This window comes from Sphaerodactylus townsendi, linkage group LG02 (assembly GCF_021028975.2).
Source record: "Sphaerodactylus townsendi isolate TG3544 linkage group LG02, MPM_Stown_v2.3, whole genome shotgun sequence".
Lineage (NCBI taxonomy): Eukaryota > Metazoa > Chordata > Lepidosauria > Squamata > Sphaerodactylidae > Sphaerodactylus > Sphaerodactylus townsendi.
The window spans coordinates 45,547,090-45,565,871 of NC_059426.1; the positions used below are offsets into that span (position 1 = coordinate 45,547,090).

At 40.1% G+C, this 18,782-nt stretch overlaps 1 protein-coding gene across 4 annotated transcripts in view; it reads left to right on the forward strand.

Annotated features, from left to right (window-relative positions):
- The window catches only part of ZEB2 (zinc finger E-box binding homeobox 2), a 170,104-nt gene that overhangs the window by 39,326 nt on the left and 111,996 nt on the right, over window positions 1–18,782 (forward strand). For 2 of the 4 annotated variants that reach the window (XM_048484928.1, XM_048484927.1), the window contains exon 3: window positions 7,083–7,154. The exons of the other annotated variants lie outside the window; for them this stretch is intronic. In XM_048484928.1, the coding sequence (XP_048340885.1) occupies window positions 7,083–7,154 (72 nt within the window). The remainder of the gene's footprint in view (window positions 1–7,082; window positions 7,155–18,782) is intronic. 4 annotated transcript variants of the gene reach the window in all.

Here is an 18,782-nt window from a genome sequence, read left to right on the forward strand (position 1 = left end):
CTTTAGGTATATGCAGATAGACGCATCTAACAGACTTTCTAGACTTATTCATCCAAGCAGAATTGGAAAGTTTACACTGTAAATTATAAGTATAAATTAAGTTTAGCTGTAAATTTGTTACAGCTTAGTATGCTATCCATTGTCTCACTGTGAAGACTATAATCACAGCGGCACTTTTAAATGTAAGTAAATTGCAGGCATACCCTAAACCTAGCAGCAACCTATCTTTGAGTTCACTTAAAATTTTGAAAAGACTCTGTGAAACATAGATGCCGATTTTGACTGTAAGTAGGAAACTGATATTGCTTAATTGCAGTATTTCAAGATTAGCATTCTCAAGCATGCCTGTCAAAAAGCAGATCACACATTTAATGTCAGTGGTGCCATCTCTTTGTTTCTCCATACAAAAAGAAAGATGGCTTTCAAAAATATATTTCGGAGGAGGCATCAATAATCTTGCACTCCATTTCTAGTGAATTTCTCAACCAGGGAAATTTTTTTAAAATGGGTTTGCAAAGTATGTTTGGGAACAGAAAAGCATGTTATCTGTAGAAAGTAAGAAGTCTAGAGGAACCTGATTTGTTTCCTTTACACATTTCGCAGAAAGTAGTACTCAGCATTTTACAATCACTTTTGCTTGAACTAGGTTCAGAGTCAGAAAAGGTGATTGTTACAAATAAATATGTCATATTCCCAATATGTGGGACCTGCTAAAATCTTTATTTTTTTTAATAAAATGCACATTGCAGCTTCCCTACACTGAGAAGTCCAAGCCTATCTGTATTTCGCACATTGTTCTTGTTACTGAATGAGATGATTGTAGTTTAATTTTCAAGTGTCTGCGCAAGATAGTTTTGAGAGTGTTTTGTAAAATGCCTGTGCTGCAGTTCTCTGTTATTATATCATTTTGAAAGGTTGCTGGTATCACTTTCAGCTTTGGGGCATGTTTTCTAACCTTACCTGTTGTGTGATCTTTCTCCCCTATCTTCAATCTCCTTACTAAGCAATCTGTAACTGTGCTGTGCTTTCCACGATAGCATCTCTTCCTACATGACAACAAAAATAATTTCGTGTATGTAGAAGCACATCTTATCAAAGGTAAATCAGCACATACCAAAAAATAAAGACACGAAAGGAGGTGGGGGGGGGGAATAAAGCAACTAGGGATGAAACGTACAATTTGGACACAGAAGCAAACATTAATTTAGCACAGCTGAGGTCAACTAAGGAAAAGATTTTATCCCATGTAAAATGGACAAGTAGAATTGTAAGCAGCAAAAGTGTTTCACATCCCTACTTAACGTTACCAGAAGTTTAAAAAGATGGATTTTTAGCCTCGAATGCAACCTGCACAGTCCTGAAACTGCAGACCTCTGTACCTCTAACATGGTAGTAAGTCTTGTTAAACTCAGTGGGACTTAATTTGGGGTGAACAAGAATCTGGGTCCTTCCGCACATGCAAAATAATGCGTTTTCAAACCACTTTCACAACTGTTTGCAAGTGGATTTTGCCATTCCGCACAGCTTCAAAGAGCACTGAAAGCAGTTTGAAAGTGCATTATTCTGCATGTGCGGAATGAGCCTCTGATTAGATTACTGTATTCTTAGCAGTCATTTAAAGTCAAGGGGGCCAATCCAAGTTCAGAAAGCCTAACTTTCATTTTTATCCTCACCAAGAAAAAATGCTTCAGGGTTGTTGTTTTTTTACTTTTCTCTGCTGCATGAGAATCTAGATTTTTTTTCCAGTGTTTCATGTTTTTGAAGATTTTAATATCAGGGGTATTGTTCTGTAAACAAGTGTACATTTACTGAGGCAGCTTCTCTTACACTCTTCCCTTGTAATCAGATGTGAAAATTACACCCTCCTTTTTGGATACATGATAATTGCACGTTTCAACATACAAAGAATTGTCTCTGTTTCACTTGGTGGAATGAAGGGGGGGGGCAAGGCATTCAATAAAAATATGTGATTACATTAAAGATTGCTATCATTGCTCTTTTTGGGAAAAGTGAGGTTTGCAATCAAAACTATGATCAAGATAGTTTTGTATTTAAATATGTATACATAAAGAGAGAGAAAGGAGCGTTTTTTAAAAAAAATGTTAGCATACATGGAAGAAAAGTACCCATGGCATTGCAAGTCTTCATGCTTTATTTTAGATCTTGCATAATCTATTTTTCAAGAGGGATGTTAACCATGAAAGCATTATTTATTATTTATTTGAACAAAAATTCTTTACCTAAATTGTATCCTCCTTTCTGTCTTTTTAAAATTTACCAGTAGGTAGTCATACCTTTTTCTGCTTCAAATTTCTTATGTGTAAGTGACAGACGTTTGAAGAAAGAAAAACTAGATGTCCTTAGGGAGGAGAGGGAGCCAGGAAAACAACCATGGATGCTAGAAAAATGGTTAGGTTATGACTTGACAGTTCCTTAACCTGTTCCCACACCACCTTTAACATTGCTTGGCATAACTTTTCATAGATGTCTGTGAGCAAGAGTTTAGAAAGTTTGGCAAAAGTTGCAGTCAAACTTCAGCTTTTATTCCTTGTGCCTTTTTGACCGTACTATTAACATTTAAAGAGTGAAGGAAATATAAACGTCAATGTGCGTACGAGCTAAACAAAACCAAATCTAAAATACAACACATTCTTTAGCTAAATTAGACAAGTGCCAGTTACACAAGATTAGCCAGTGTTGCTTATCACTCCCTCCACACACAAACACCATTGCGTTATGAAGGATAAGTCTCACAGAAGTGAATCACTGATAGCTTTTGAGTTAAAGCCTTATGCCTCATGTCTTTGGGACATATCCCTAATGAAGGGTATAAAGGACGATTATACCATTCTGCAGCATTCTTTCCCTCTCCATGGAATTCTGTCCTTAGAGGGACAAAAAGCCGTCATCATGTACACCGCTGGGCCTTTTTTGCTACAAGGTGATTGTCAAGTATTTCCAGTGTGGACCATGGCCACTTCCACATGAGATAAAGGTCACTTGTTGCTCAAGATAATGAAGCTACTACAAGTTTTTTTGTTCATTAGGGTAATCTCAAGGGAAGTCTTTAAACTTGGTTTATCAATGGTAGATCCTCTGCTCTAGAACTGACCATATCACATCAATTATGGCCTACGTTCAGTACCGTTACATAGCAGTTTAGGATAGGAAATGAATAAAAATAGTGTGGCCCTTTGAAGTCAAGGACAAAAAATACCAGATAATTGTACTAGTTTCAGTTTAGCTAGGCACACTTGCTACTGCAAAAATACTAAGGTATCTATAGTAACCCAAAAGGCCTTAATTATATGGTGTATAGAAAAGACAACACCTGCAGCTGCACAGCACCCTTCAAGCGCCATGTAGCTCATTCTAGAATAGTATTGACTCAGAGGAGAGAGTGCCACCTACTGAGTCATTAGCACTCCCTATGCTTCCTTTCCAGAGTTCAGGAACCCTATTTTCTGGAGGGAGGGAGGGCTCAGAGGATGCAGAAAGAAAACGCAGAGAAAGGAAGAAAACAGGCTAAAGAGAGGTATATTCAGGACAAGGGCGAGTAAAAGATCAGTGCAAGCCAACTTCTAAAAAGTTAATGAACTCATTTTCGTGGACCCAATCCTACTGGAGTTGGACTCACACGACAATTGTTTTGCTTGAGCAGCCCAAGTTCCACCCAGAATGAAATTTGACTTCTAATAGAAGCCAGCTGTTGCATTTGGGTAGAAGTCAGAAACTCATCATCTTTTAATGGAATAGGGAAAAAACCTTCCTCTTGTGAAAGCTGATATATACCTGCAGTGAGAGAGAGTTTGTGTATTACAGTGATGGCAAACCTTTTTGAGACCGAGTGCCCAAATTGCAACCCAAACCCCACTTATTTATCGCAAAATGCCAACACGGCAATTTAACCTGAATGCTGAGGTTTTAGTTTAGAAAAAACCGGTTGGCTGCTTGCTTGAACAACAGAGAATAAGAAGAGGGGGACTAGAGGGGGAAAAAAGGGGGAAATGTATAGTTGGAAAAATGTATGGTATGTAACGGTTATATAAACATTCTATACAATAAAAAAAATTTTAAAAAGAAAAAACCGGTTGGCTCCCTCTTTCTCCGCCCCACCTGCTCGAGCAGGGACCAGCCTTCTGTAGCCGCCAGCAAGTCCTGCACACACTGCTCTGTGCCTCTCTAGCATCTCTGCCTCCTCTGCACCCCCCCCCCCCACCTCGGGCAGCAGCCACCAGGAGCACAGGCACCAGGCCCGCCAGCCAAGTCCTCCCTGCTCACCACGGTGCGCACACATCGTGCTCAGTGACCCAGGCCAGCCTAGATGTGTGTGTATGTGTGTGGGGGGGTGATTTTCCACCACCCCCCACATGACGAACTCTGTGCGCATGTGCCCACAGAGAGGGCTCCGAGTGCCACCTCTGGCACCTGTGCCATAGGTTCGCTATCACTGGTGTATTACCTGCTGAGACAGAGAGTGCATGCACAGTGTATTAGCGTTTTGAACTAAGGTTGCCAGCTCTTGACTGCAAAATTCCTGGAAATTTGGAGGTGGCACCTGGAGAGGGCAGAGGAGGATGCTTGGTGGTATATAATGTCATATATTCTACCTTGCAAAAGGTCCCATTTTCTCGAGGGAAACGGATTTGCGGTATTCTGAAGACCTCTTGTCATTCTGGAAGAGTTCCATGTCCTGCCAGGAGATTGGCAACTCTTATTGAAAGCCATGCTCATAAACCCATTAAAATATAAGAAGTCAAAAGTGTTGTTGGAGTTCTCAGCATTCCTATCTCCACTGTATGAGGCTATAAGAGTGGGCTGGCCAATGAAGGCCCTAATTTTGATCAGCAGGTGAAAAAAAAGAACATCAGAAGGGATGTTCTATTCGACAGTACATCAGAAGGGAAGTCGAGCAAAGGCTCCCCTGAAAGACTGAGGCTAGTTAGGATTGGCCTGCTTAATAGAGGAGTAGGAAAGGAGGACTGCGTCGGAAGTGAGAAGTGAAGGAAAGCAATAGAAAATATAGCTGAGGGAGTACAATGAGTTCAGTGAGTGAGGCACTTCTAAGAAGGAAACTTGAGAGATCTGGAAAAGAATGGACCCTCTGGGAGCGGGGGCGGGGGGGGGGATGGTTTCAGAAAATTCAATATAAAAGAAGGCAGTAGATGGATAATATATGCTGCAGATTCTAAAACAGTTTTGAGTGCCAGCACAGAAAAAAAACCCCAAGATATGTGAACTTGAAGACGTTGTTGGAATAGGGAAGAAAAAAAGGAAGGGAAAGAAAAGTACAGGTTTATGTGGAACTTTTGTGGGAGACTACAGAAAAGTAGAGAAGTGAAGGCACAGCTAATGCTGTGGTGGGATGTCTCAGAGGAAGTAGACAAGAAAAGTTGTCAGAGGCAGGAATGGTGGAAATGCTGACAGAAAACTCAAAGACCACCACTTGTCTGCTATGAGGGAGGAATCACTAGTTAGGCCTGGCAATGATGTCCTTAAGATATCATTGTGACGGTACAGGAGCCGCTGAACAAGCATTTCAAAGTCCGGACAGGGCTTGTTTTGGGTTGCCAGATCTGGGTTGGAAAATTCCTGCAGATTTAGGGGCAAAGTCTGCAGCAAAGTCTGGAGGGTGGAGTTTGGGGATGGGAGGGATTTCAACAGGGGTAACATGATGCCATGCAGTTTACCCCTTGACACTATTTTCTGCAGAGCTCATATGTAATTCCAGACGAACTCTAGGCCCTACCTGGAAGCTGGCAACTCTTTACTTTGGCAGTGCCAGCCATTTAAGTCTGTCCAGAGCAGTTGTTCTCTTGCTAGCAGTTAATTCACAGAAAAATAGCTTTCTGCTACTACCATATAAAGGATTTCTATCCTATGCTGTGTACCCATCATGTGACCTAGTTTATAAGATGAGATTGTCTCTGGCAAAAGGTTTGTCTCTCCCAAAGTAACCATGGCATGAGAAGAACTAGCTCTTAACAAAGCTCTCACAAATAGCAAATGAGACAGTAAACCTGTATCCAAGATGCACCATACGCAAAAGTTCCTGCATGCAGAAAATTAGCATGTCGAAAAGAAAGTCAAAATAGAAATCTTCCTGTCCCATAGTTTCTATATGCAGAGTGTTTTCACTTTTTGAAACTGTCGTGTTCATTCAGCCGTGCGCATCTCACTCATTTGTAATTTAGGAAAACTATTTTTGGGGGTGAGGGAATGTGAGGCATGAATAGAAACTGGCTGCCATTATGTGCCAAGACAAACCTCCATCTATTTAAGATATGTCTATCACAATATGTAGTTAGCTCAAGAAATGTGTGTTTCTGTGCCATTACTACTTTCAGTGCCTGTTTTAAGTGTTATGGTATAGGGAAGAAAAGGTAGCAGGGTTCTTGGCTCTGGCTGCAGATTTTCTCTTGACTCTTAAGTTGTACTGTAGGTTGGAATGTCTCATATTTAGCTCAGTCCCTGCTAACAGGCTGGTTTCTCTTTTATTTGTAACTACCACTTAATAAAATTAAAGATGGTGCATTTCTATCTCAGAGGTATGTACATCAGGGATAGTGGCCATTTATTTCAATGGATTTGTAGTAGGACAAGAATTTGGACTTGTGTCATCAAGAAGTGATAAAATTTCCTAAGGCTAAAATATTGGATTGCTGATCTAAGTGTGGAGGTGACTTTTTAAATTCGTTCTACCATATTTTAAAAAGACCAGTTTGCCCATAATCAGGTTTTAAGATTGCAGAAGATTGTGAGTTTCAAAGGCTCTTTTTAACACACTTTCCTTAACTCAGATTGGAATGTATGAGCACATTTGAGGTTTATGATATTTTGATATCAGATACTGTGCAAATGTGGAAAATGTTTTTTTTTTAGAAGCACAATCCACTGGGAAGTTTTATACAACCCCCAAAAGACATAATTTAGGGTAGGACAAGAACTCAGTAGTGGTCCTGCACAGCCCCCATTGATTTTCATTTCACTGGGCTGGGGGTACGAGAAATTTTCAGTGGATTAATTCAGTTGATAATCTCATTGTTTCTTTGAGACAAGTAATACCTGAATTTCTGCCATAGACCACAACCAATCCAGTATTAATGGACCTGATCCAGCAGAAGAGCTCAACAACCAATTTATAAATATTCATAGTAGGTAAATGTTTAATCCTCTTGCTCACTAACATCTGTAGTTTAATGCAGTTCCTTAATTCTGACCTCTGGATTGAGGTTGGTGGGGCTGCGGAAGAACACATCCAGCACATTCTATTTATAAAAGCAAAACACAATGGAGGGCCAAATCCCGTACCAGTCTATGCTCTATCAGACTCAAGGTGTGCATTCCAACAAGCTCAGGTCAATAAATGAAAGAAATAAATAGCATAGGCTATGTGATTCAGGGTTGAGGATTTCAGGGTCGAAGGAGATGCGTCACCCATTAATACCACTAGTCTAAATGGGATTTTTGCCATGAGTTAATAATGGGTCGTTATGGTTAGCTGCAATTTCATTGTCTTTGATTTGGTCAAGATTTTTTTTTCTGCCTCAATCAAGTCTTGGATTGGAGTCAATGTGGTTTTTGCAGGAGGATAAAGAGACTAGGCTTCCGTCGTCAATATCTGGGCAGATCTGTAGCTTGTGGATTGACTGTAAGGCCAAGCGGAACCATGTGGACAAAAAGAAACATTCGCTTTGGCATTAAGGCAAATAGAGGAGGGAAGCAGCAGCCTGCCCTTCTGAAAAGCATCTGGCTGATGCTAATTCACTCTTCTGCCCTTTTCTAGCATTAGGAGGAGGGAAGTTCTTGCATTTCTTTGACTGGTAGGTACAGATTCATTAGCATTCACTATTTGGGGTCTCTCCCTCCCCCGCTCTGGTTTTTGCAGAAATGACAGAGTACTCCTATGGTGCGCATATTGGTGGGCCCTATGGCTTGTGAAATACTGAAACCTATTTTTGTGAAACAGAAGTACAGGGAGATTTTACTGCTAGTTGCTCTGCCTGGGGATTTTTTTGCATAGGTGGCAAAAATGTAGGAACTTCTTTTACTGGCAATATGGTTGCTCCTTAAAATAGTCCAGTTGTGGTGGGGGTGGAGGGGGGAAATCAGGCTTTCACGATGCTCACCAGTGGTGCTTAAACCAAAGTATACATTTCTGTTTGCTGTGATCACTGTGACTTTAAAACAAAAAAAGTTGAAATAATATTCTGAAGATTTCTCACTCCCAAATTTCACGTTATTTGCTGTTTACTAGGCTGGACTGACATGATATGATTTGTGCATTGCAAGGTCACAACAAGCTAGTTGCAGGACCATTTACTGCATCAAGAGGGTGATTGTGTCTGGTGCCAGTCAGTCGCAATTAGGCCCAGGATCAGGGAGGCGCAGAGCTTGTGTATCGTCTTGGGCAAGCTTCATAGAAATCATCTCACCTGAAACTAATTGTCACAACAGAGACCTTATGCAAATGAGCCCTAGGGTTAGCGTGGGAAAAGAAAAACTGTCGCAAGGATAGGTGACCTGCTGAGCGGGGGGTCTGTTGCTGGGGAAATCTTTGTTCAGTGAGTTAAAAAAAATGTTCTCATTGTTCTAAGCCCAAGAAAACGTAGCATATACACTCTCTAAGAAAGTGTGGCGAGCACACTCATCTGAAAGTCCAATAAAGGAGGCAGCCCAATTTCAAACTGCCTCAGAGAAATTGGAAGTCTTTCTATAGTGAAGAAAAAAAATATGTTTCTTCACAAAGATGCTTGTGAAAGTTTAGTTTCCTGTCTAAGCTAGCATATTTTTTTGGTCTAACCTATTGGGACCTTGGTATACTTTCAGCTAGTGAAGACAGGAGACGAAACTAAATCCTTTGGAAGGGCTGCATCTTTGCTCATAAGAGAACTCTTACAGCAGACATTGAATTAATTGTATACGCAGCCATATCATCTCAGCCTTAGAAATATGACTGTGTCTTAACTTGGAGGGAGCAAAACTTGAAACTTAGTATTTTTTTGCAAATCCTTCTCTCTCTTTTTAGGACTTGGGGTATCTGCTTTCTTGGCCACACCATGTTTGATTGAGGGACAGACAAGTCTGAGCCATGGGAAGGAGACAGGATTTATGGACTTTTAAGGCCATGACCGCAAACATTTGAACGTGAAAACTGCTGTTTCTAATATGCTCCTCTTCTATCAGTTAGCACTGTACCACATTTGTCTGTCTACTTTTGCCTTCAGTCAATTTCTGTGGCAGTTCTAAATGCATTCTTATGTTAAAAATGACATTTGAACGTTACTATTTAGTTTTCAGCTTGTGCTGTCAGTAGGATCAGAAATACTCTGAAACAACCAAGCGCAAAACTTCATACCATTATAAAGTGATCTGTTAAGTTTTAAGCATCATATTTTCCGGAGGGGGAAATTATGTATTTTTTTTCATCACAAATATTATGCAGACTGCCGAGACAAAAAGTAGTGATTTTGGATCATCGTGTTCAGAAGAACATTTGTTTACTTTGGCTGATAAATTGACGGTTGCTTTCACGGTGACTCATCTAAAGGGATGCAATTTTGACATATATCAGTTCCCAAGCTCTGAAGTTGATTTGTTCCTCGCCAGTGTTACAAACCCAGGATAGCTTAAAAATTGTGCAGCTCGGTCACCAACTTCTCTTGTTTTCATCTCTTTTGTCCCTTTTCCCTCTGTCTGAAATAATTTCCGCAAATAGGAGATGGTTCACAGTGGGCCTGAAGTGTTCAGCTTTCACTCATCAAACTTTAATCGGAACTGCATTTTAGTTTTTGAATAAAGAACACTTAAAAAATTTAGATGCAAATTATTTTGCATTATTCATGCTCTAAGTGTCCTTGTAGATTTAAACACTTCTGAGGCCACCTTGATTCAAGTAATTACCTAGGCCCTCACTGCTCCATCATGAATAAGGTATTTTGTACAAGTAAAGTATGCACCCGATGAGCTTTTAAAGTGGCTTTACACTGAACTTGTGTATTGCTTCTTGTGCATGAGTGATTCGAACATGCGTCGCAATCTGTCTCAGGTGGGAAATCCTGGCAGGGCATCCATGAGTGACGGAACGAAGCCTAAGAGTCTCGGCGCACACGATTTCTTTGTCTTTTCTCTTAAGAACGCAAAAGTGAATCTCCTTGCTTCCAAATCTTGGTGACTTGGGCTCCACATAACTTAAGGAAGCAGGAGATTCTGGTGTGTTTATGGAAGGAACCACTTAACTCTTTGTCTCCTATGGTTGTGCCCACTTTCCTGCTGCTCGCACTCAGATACTTAGAGACTTTTTTTCCCCATGTAGGATAATGTAAGTCTTTCTACTTTTATGTAGCATTGTGCATCTGTCAACCCATCTGTCTCTCAAGCCTTTTGTACATACCAGAACAAGGTACCACCTGAACAATATTTTTCACACAATAGAACTGGCTCATGAATGAACAGCTGAAGGGTACTTTAAGCAGGAATAACTGTGAGAGAAGAAAAGAAAAGCTATGTATATTTAGTTTATCTTTGCACATGGGCATGTAGAATGAAAAAGATGACTTGCAACAGTTAAATGTATTACACTGACCTTTGTAGTTATACCTTCTTCGTCTTCCCCCTGCCTGCCCGCCCACCCACCCCCCCACCCCCGCCCAAGTTACCGGTATGTTGGTTTCAAGAAATACAGTCATTTCATAATATACTGCTGGAGTCATACTGGCAGAGATTTAAGCTAAGGGGTTAAAGTTGGTTTGTTTTTTTTAATGTAGAAACCAATAAAAATAAACATGCTTGAGCAGACTAAACTTGCTGGTCTTTTGGTTTTTGCTTAACAATCGAAGTTTAGGCGAAATCTAACATTGCAGCTTTCAGAAAATTAGTTGGCACTCCTACTTGATCATCTTTACTACACAGTGGAATAATTAATATTTAAACATTCTAATAATGCAGCTTGCTATGCATGCACTTTTCAGCCCACACCACTGTATATTTTATCAGGAATTGTGCTAGCGTTTTGTTAGAAAATGCCAATTGTTTAAAAAAAGTTTTTTTTAAAAAAAATTAAGTCAGTTTTTACGTTCATGCTGAGATAGACTGCCTTAAAATAAAAGTCACATTGAACACTAAATTCTGATTAAAATTAACTTCCATTATTGAGCTAATAAAACATTATTCAGAGATAATTGGTTTAAATCCGTGGTGGCAAACCTTTGGCACTCCAGATGTTATGGACTACAATTCTCATCAGCCCCTGCCAGCCCATGCCAATTAGCCATGCTGGCAGGGGATGATGGGAATTGTAGTCCATAACACCTGGAGTGCCAAAGGTTTGCCACCACTGGTTTAAATGATAGGTGGGTTCTAAGGCTGCCAACCTCCAGGTGAGGCTTGGAGATCTCTTGGGATTACAACTAATGTTGAGATAGAGGTCAACTCCTCTGGAGGGCCATTTCAGGGGGCACATTCTACAGCATCACATCAACTCCCTTCTCATTGCTCAAAATGTGCCATCCTCAGGCTCCACCTCCAAATCTCCCTGATGGATTCTGGATATTTGAATAGCAAAGGAAATGTCTTAAAGCAGAAAGACACCTAGCAGAGAGGCACAAAGATCTATGAATCCACCCACCACTTTGATACACACACTTCAAACAAGAGGCCAACTCAAGAAAGCACCACAAGACCATTTGAAAACAATCTGTGGTAGAAAATGCTGTCAAGTTCAGCCAACCTATGGTGACCCTGCAGGGTTTTCAAAGCAAGAGATAAGCAGAGGTGGTTTGCATGTCCTGCCTCTGTGTAGCAACTTTGAACTTCCTTGCCATTCTCCCATCCAAGTACTAACCAGGGCCGATCCTGCTTGGCTTCAGAGATCTGACGAGATCAGGCTAGCCCGAACAATTCAGTTTAGGGCTGAAGACTCTCTACGCTATGTTTTAATTTGGAACAAGAGGTGGTTTAAATAGAAAGGAGGAAAAGTAAAATCCTAGCCAGAGAATGTTCATGTAGGCCCTATGATTCCTTCTTGTAACGTCTCATTGTACAAGCCAGTTGTACTTCAAATGGTGCCCAAAATACTGTAAGTTTGCAGTCAAGAAAATATGTCTTTCCCTAGGTCATACATTTAGAATTTCTGATACGAAATGAAATATTCACTTACAACCCCTATCACGTTACATCCCTTTCTTTTTGAGGCTGAAGAATCCATAAGTAGGCCTTGTGGAATATCACCATGCCACCCTAGTTTGTTTGTTGATTTCCTTATGTGGTTACATGGAATGGTTGTGGAATGTGAATGGAGCTCTCATTTCAGACAAGAAGCCATAGAATAAACACCAGAAAGCCATATGCCTTTGCCTTAAATGTTTTTGCCCAGCAATACTACAGCACTACTCAAGAACATCATCAACATAAAAAAGAGCTATACTTTTTTAATACAAGAAAACTTCCTTCGGCAACCACGATTAAAGGTAGTCAGGAAAAAAAATTGCTTCAGTTGCCCTTCTTTCACAAGGTCTATTCCTGTGTTCTTTGTGTGTGAGAGGGATTCCACTGTTTCCACTGAGAACAATGTGTCCAGTTTTTCTAAGAGTTCCTCACTATGTTTCTAGTTTTCTGGGGGGTTCTCACTGGCCCCTTCCGCACATACAAAATAATGCGTTTTCAAACCACTTTCACAACTGTTTGCAAGTGGATTTTGTCATTCTGCACAGCTTTAAAGAGCACTGAAAGCAGTTTGAAAGTGCATTATTCTGCATGTGCGGAATGAGCCACTGTGTACATAGGCCCTAGTGCAACCTTTAAATCAATGTGGAGAGGTTGGATTTAGAAGTGGAAACAACACATGCAATTCTTTTCCTTCCCTGCCAATACTCTGAAAGAACATATGAAAAGGTATTTACTTTAATCCCTTCATGTTAGCCATCATATTTATCCTTCTTATCTGAATACATCAATGAAATATCCTTCATTTCTCAACTTACTAAAATAAGCTCTTCCAGTTCAATGACAGAGATCTGTATATTTCAATCTATACATTTAAGTCAGTGAAAGATGTTTCTTCTCTCTCTGCAAAAAACCCCTTCCCCCGTCAAACAACACGCACACAAAACCTTCTGTGTCCTCTATAATTTGTACATGTCCACTAATTTGAATATCTATATATTAAAATGTCCCACTACATAGTGCATAGTGTGAACCTTTTCATTTTAAAAAATGTCTGAAATATCAAAACAGAAATATTAATCATAAATGCTAATGACTTCGTTTCATATGAAGTGATTGACACTGAGGAAATAAAAATGCTGAATTCACTTAGTTCCAACATTTACTTTAAAAAAGAAAAAGAAAATTAGGGTATGGACTAGTTGAGCTTTATTATTTATTTATATCCCACCTTTCTTTTATCTTAGAACTCCAAGTAGCATGCATATGATTCCCTGGTGTTGTTCCATCCAGGTACTGAGCTGGTATATGCCTTCTTTGCTTCTAGAAGGTTAAGAAGATAACAGCCCTGCAATATTGGGCCAGTTATCCAGTATTCTGTTTTGGACAGTGGCTAACCAGTTGCTCTGGACAGCCAAGAAACAGGGAACTGAGGCCAAGGCCCTCCCCTGATGTTGCCTCCTATCACTGGGTTTCAGAGATTTATTGTCTCTTTATACATAATTTCTATTTGGTCACCATGGTTAGTAAACATTGATGGACCTGTCTTCCATGAATCTGACTAACCTTTCAAAATCTTTTATGTTTGTGGCCATCACTACATCCACTGACAGTAAATTCTACAATGTAGTTTACTAATTCAGTAATGTATTTGCAGTCCTTTAGTGCAAGTACAGTGTTGCAGAGAAAATAGTTATTAAAGGAATATGCAGTATCAAGAACTGGGTTTTAAAATGACAACAGCTTTATTGATTGCAGCAAATGGAGCATTGGTGATGCATAGTACATGAATCCAGGCATCAGACGGCCACCTTGTTGACTGATGAAACACATCCCCAACCTGAGTGTCGGGCAAAACCCAAAGTGGTTCCAGCTTGGCACAGACCTCTGAGTGGTACCCTCACCACCTGGGAGTGGAGCCAGGTGATAGCCCCAAGCTTCATAATTGTGGATGTTATGCAATATACCTTCAAACCAAGATCTGGGACTTTTCATTATTGATACTCTAACCTCTATTATTATGAAGCACCCAAGAAATGTACATGGTAAAAAAGATATAAGGTAACACAAAGAGAAGAGGAATGGCATGGTCAATAGTTACAGTGAATGAATATAAATTCAGATACATGTTTTAAATGTTTTGTTTGGGGGTAAAATACTGAGACATTAATGGAAAGGTAGGCTTTGAGGAGAGATATGAAGGGAGGTGGTGATAGCTGTGACATCACAAAAAGTTCTGGGATGCTGATCTAGATATGAGGCGCACGAGTGCCTGTGGTGAAACTTTAAGGTTCTAAGAGCCTTTATAAAACATTGATGTAAATCCAAGTAGATATATAAGACTTTCAAACTGCCAGAATTAGAACTGATTCCCAGAGATCATTTCACCTGAGGAAAATTGCTGCTTTGGAAGGTGGACTCTGTTGCATTATATCATGCTGAGATACCTCCCCTTACCAAACCCTATCACCTTCAGGTTCTATTCCCAAATCCTCAACAAATTTCCCAACCTAGAGTTGGGAAATCTGGAGATATACTCAAGAGCTCTCTTAAAATGGTGAAATAATCTCATGAGATTCCCTGAAGATTGTCACAGTATCTTTTGTCATGAACTTGAAAGCAGTCTAATTTCAAAAGCCTGTTGCCAATAAAATGAATCTATTTTTAAGAGCTTTTTAAGAAAGGTTAGTAGCCATTTTATGAACATAAGTGTGGTTCCAGTGATTAGATTCAGGGACATTTGATCAATATGGTCTCTTATTTATTATGATTCATCTCTACTTGCTGTTTGAGGAGATTCTACATTGGTCCACTAAGGTAGATCCAGTCAGCTGCAGCTAAATTCCATTGATATCAATAACTTTGAAGCACTGCTTTAGTTCAGTTGTTTTGAATACTGCACAGCCATTTTTAACTTTTGCAAATTGATCATGGCGGCAAAGGGAACCTAAACAGTGGAAAATTTCCCCCCAAGATCCTTACCATTCAAGAAGAACGTTTTAACATGTGGCTCTGCCTATTTGCAAAACTTGATTCAGCTTTCCTTGAAATTTTGGTTTGTTTTCCGTTACAACGCTATGCTGGTAATCTTGGTTAGGTTTCTGATCTTTGAATGCACAGAGAAGAGCCACATACTTTCAATAGGAATGTGAGAATCATTACAGATCATCCATTTCCGCCCCCCCCCCCCCAGTAATTTCTTCCATGCATCTCTTTCAACTCTGTTAAGCATTTAATCTGCGTTGTTTTGTGGAAAACTTTACAGAGCTGAAAACAAAGTTGCATTGTACCAACAAAGACATGTAGGTGCCACTAGGCTGCCTGCATGCTGTATGCTCATAGGGCAGGGATGGACGTGGGAGGTTTAAGGAAACAAGTGAGCAACAAGCATAAAGTCGTAACAATCACATTAAAATAAAGCTGTAACGTCCAACTTTGCCATACTGAAAGTATTCACATTTCCCAAATTATGTTTCTTGAACACCCCAATTTTGGCAATACACTGTAATTCAGAATCACAGTCCTCGTTTATAAGAAAGCAACATCCAGGGTGGGTGCATCTAAACAGGCAGAGTTTTCTTGTGATTTGCTACTGATAATTACACGAGGAGGCGGTGCAGTTAATACTGCATTCCATAAATGGCAACTACTTGGGTTCCACTTCCTGCCTTCATTTCATGCACAGATGCTTGTGCTCACTAAAGAGTAAGCTTTCATGTGATTGGTTTGGACAGACATCTTCCACAGTGCCTCTTCCCAACCATTGAGGTGTCTTTACGTTTTTATTTGTTGGTGCTAATGCAAATGTGTAGTTCTAGAAGGCAGAATGGAAAACATTCAAGGGTCCTTAAAGGAGTCATTGGGGGGGGGGGGGAAGGTGTGATTTAAAAACCTAAGGGTTAGTTCATTTGATCCCTGAAATGTATCTTGAACTTTTTGTAACGTGTGGGTTCTTGGTGCTACTTCTTTTTAAAGATATGTAGAATATTTTATAGGGCAGAATATACATACATGATTCCCAGCAAGGAATCCCAGCATACTTCACACAACTCTCCACACTTTTGGGAGCATAGCACAGCACACGAGGACAAGGGGTTTAAATATTCCTTGCACACCAATCTGAAATGGTCCCAGGGAGCTGCTTTTAGGCCCACTGAGGAACTTACATGTAGCTCTTCATGAAGTTGGTTTTTTTCTCTCCAAACAAATAAACAGCTTCTGAGGGATGTTTCAGGTTGTCATATGGCACAGGAGGGGAGGCTTAAGCCCTTTCCCCTGATGCACCATGGGAATCCAAATCAGGCCCACAAAGTGCCTGAGAACTAAGTACCCAGCAGGAAAGTCTTAGAACACTTCTATCAAAAGTCCAGGTGGGCTTTATGACAGATCTGTAATCTGGGTTACTGATTTCTTTTAAACCTCCAGATGCAGCTAAGAGAAATGGAAGTATAGACTCCCATCACCATTGCTGAACTGAAGTTGATGGGGAGAGGGCTTCTGTTCTCACCAGGGGATGTTTACTGGGCATACACCGAGCTGACAGAACTGTTGCCTCAGATTCTACCATTCATCTGCCTCAGGTTAGGGTAGTCTATCCCTTTTGCTTCTACTCAGTGGCTAAAAGGCCTGATGTCCCGCCTGTTGCTGACTGCATTGTCAACTTTAAAGTTACCCTAGTCTCACTTGTGATGTGGAAAGGTTGTTTAAAAGTTAAAGCTACATAAGCTCTCTGCACCAGGCTAAAGTTCATGTAGCTCTTTGGATGGTGGTCAGTAGTTTCATATGTGGGGGATTCATCCATTTTTTAAAACCACCAGGTGATATCCATTAGCTTTTCAAAGATTGGAATTGTCTACATATTTAATAGGGGTTAAGACAGGTAGAACTCAGTGGAACTTTGGAGCAAACATGCATAGGATCCATGATGTTCAGTTACTAAGAAAGATCCCCTCCAAAATGGTGTGAACTGTCTGAAAACTGATGTTGATGTGGTAACAGAGATTAGAAAAGACTCAGCCATTATCTCACTGGTGTGCATGAACAGATAAATTACAAGCATTTTTCTTATGCAAAGGTGAAGATGCACAGGAGATAAAAAAAGTACAGTAAATAGACAAAGTTAAGAAGCGATGTCATGAGTATTTTTCTGCCACTGAATGAATAATACCTCATTTTGATTCCTTATTTAAAACATATACAAGAGCACGATTTATCCTCCCATAAACCTTTTCTCTTGTTATGAAGAAAATCCTCCCTAGTTTAATGCAACTTCTGAGATGCCACTGGGGCCTGATATTCTCAGTCTTTGGGATCTTGATGCAAAAAAATTCCTTTGATAATAGTTCCTATTTACACAGGCCAGTTTTATCCTTTAGCTGGGGAAGAGGAAAACCTTTACAATCGTGATCACCTACCTTGTAAAGAAAATAAAGACATCTTCAACACAGAAACTGGACAAATATTTTCATATCATTATGCCAGAGCATTCCTCAGGCTTTTTTTAAAAGCATGTTTTTCTTGTTGGCATAGTCGCCAACTCAGTTGTAATGTGTTTTACAATAAATTCCTTTGAACATTATGGTGTGTGCCACCACTTCAAACTCTCTCACTGCTCATTCAGCCAGTCAGTTAAACTGAAGTGCTTGAGAATGAGCAAGCCAGGATTTAGTACTGTACACTCTTACTTGCGAGTAAGCCAGGTCAAACCCCATAGTAGTTGCAAATAAGCAGGCATAGATCCAAGTTGTAATGTAGGCTTCAGTCAAATTCCTTCAGTTACTTGAGCTGGGAAAGCAGGCCGATAGGATTCAGTATATAGTGAGTAGTCTTGGATTAATTCCAAACACTTCAGTGGGACTTCAGTGAAATAACTTGGGAGTAAGCGGCTAGTGGACTTCAGCCTTTGTGATTAACCCAAATTCTGGGTTAAATGGATTGGATACCACACACAGAAAAACATGTATTAGCTGTCCATAAGGGCAATAAACATGACAAGTCTGATATAATGCATTAGAGTTGGATGAGAGAGTCAGATTCAAATTGTCGTTTTCTGCTCTGCCTTGAAACTGTCTACCACATAAGGCTGTTGTGAAAAGAAAATGTATGGAAACTTCAGTTCCTTAGAAAGATCAGAGGAAAAAAATACTTTGTGTGTGTGTGTGTCTTGTTCCCAGAAGCCAAGACTTTATGAACAAATGTTTACTGTGAAACCTGAGGATGTTTATAGCATGTATGTAATAGATTCAGACCTCTGTGAGGGAGACTATGAACGAAAGCTTCCTGCTGAGAAGAACATAAGTTTTAGGGGAAAAGAGAAACCTGAGGATCTTGTTTCTTCCAAGGATTTTCTTCCCTCCTAAAACCAGTTGTTGCTAGTTAACGTTCCACTCTTTAGGGCTTGAGAAAAGTAATGAATATGCAGGTCTTTAAAAAACAAGATAATCCTTTTGCCGCCCCCTCCCCCCCCAATACATGTGGGTCAACAGTGACAATCGCAAGGAACTCAGGTCCTCACAGACAATAAATGGAAGGACAAGCCAAACCGTTAAAATGGGCACAGAGGGCTGACTTTCCTATTTATACCATTGCTGTAATTTTAATTATTTCTGAGTTACTGCAAG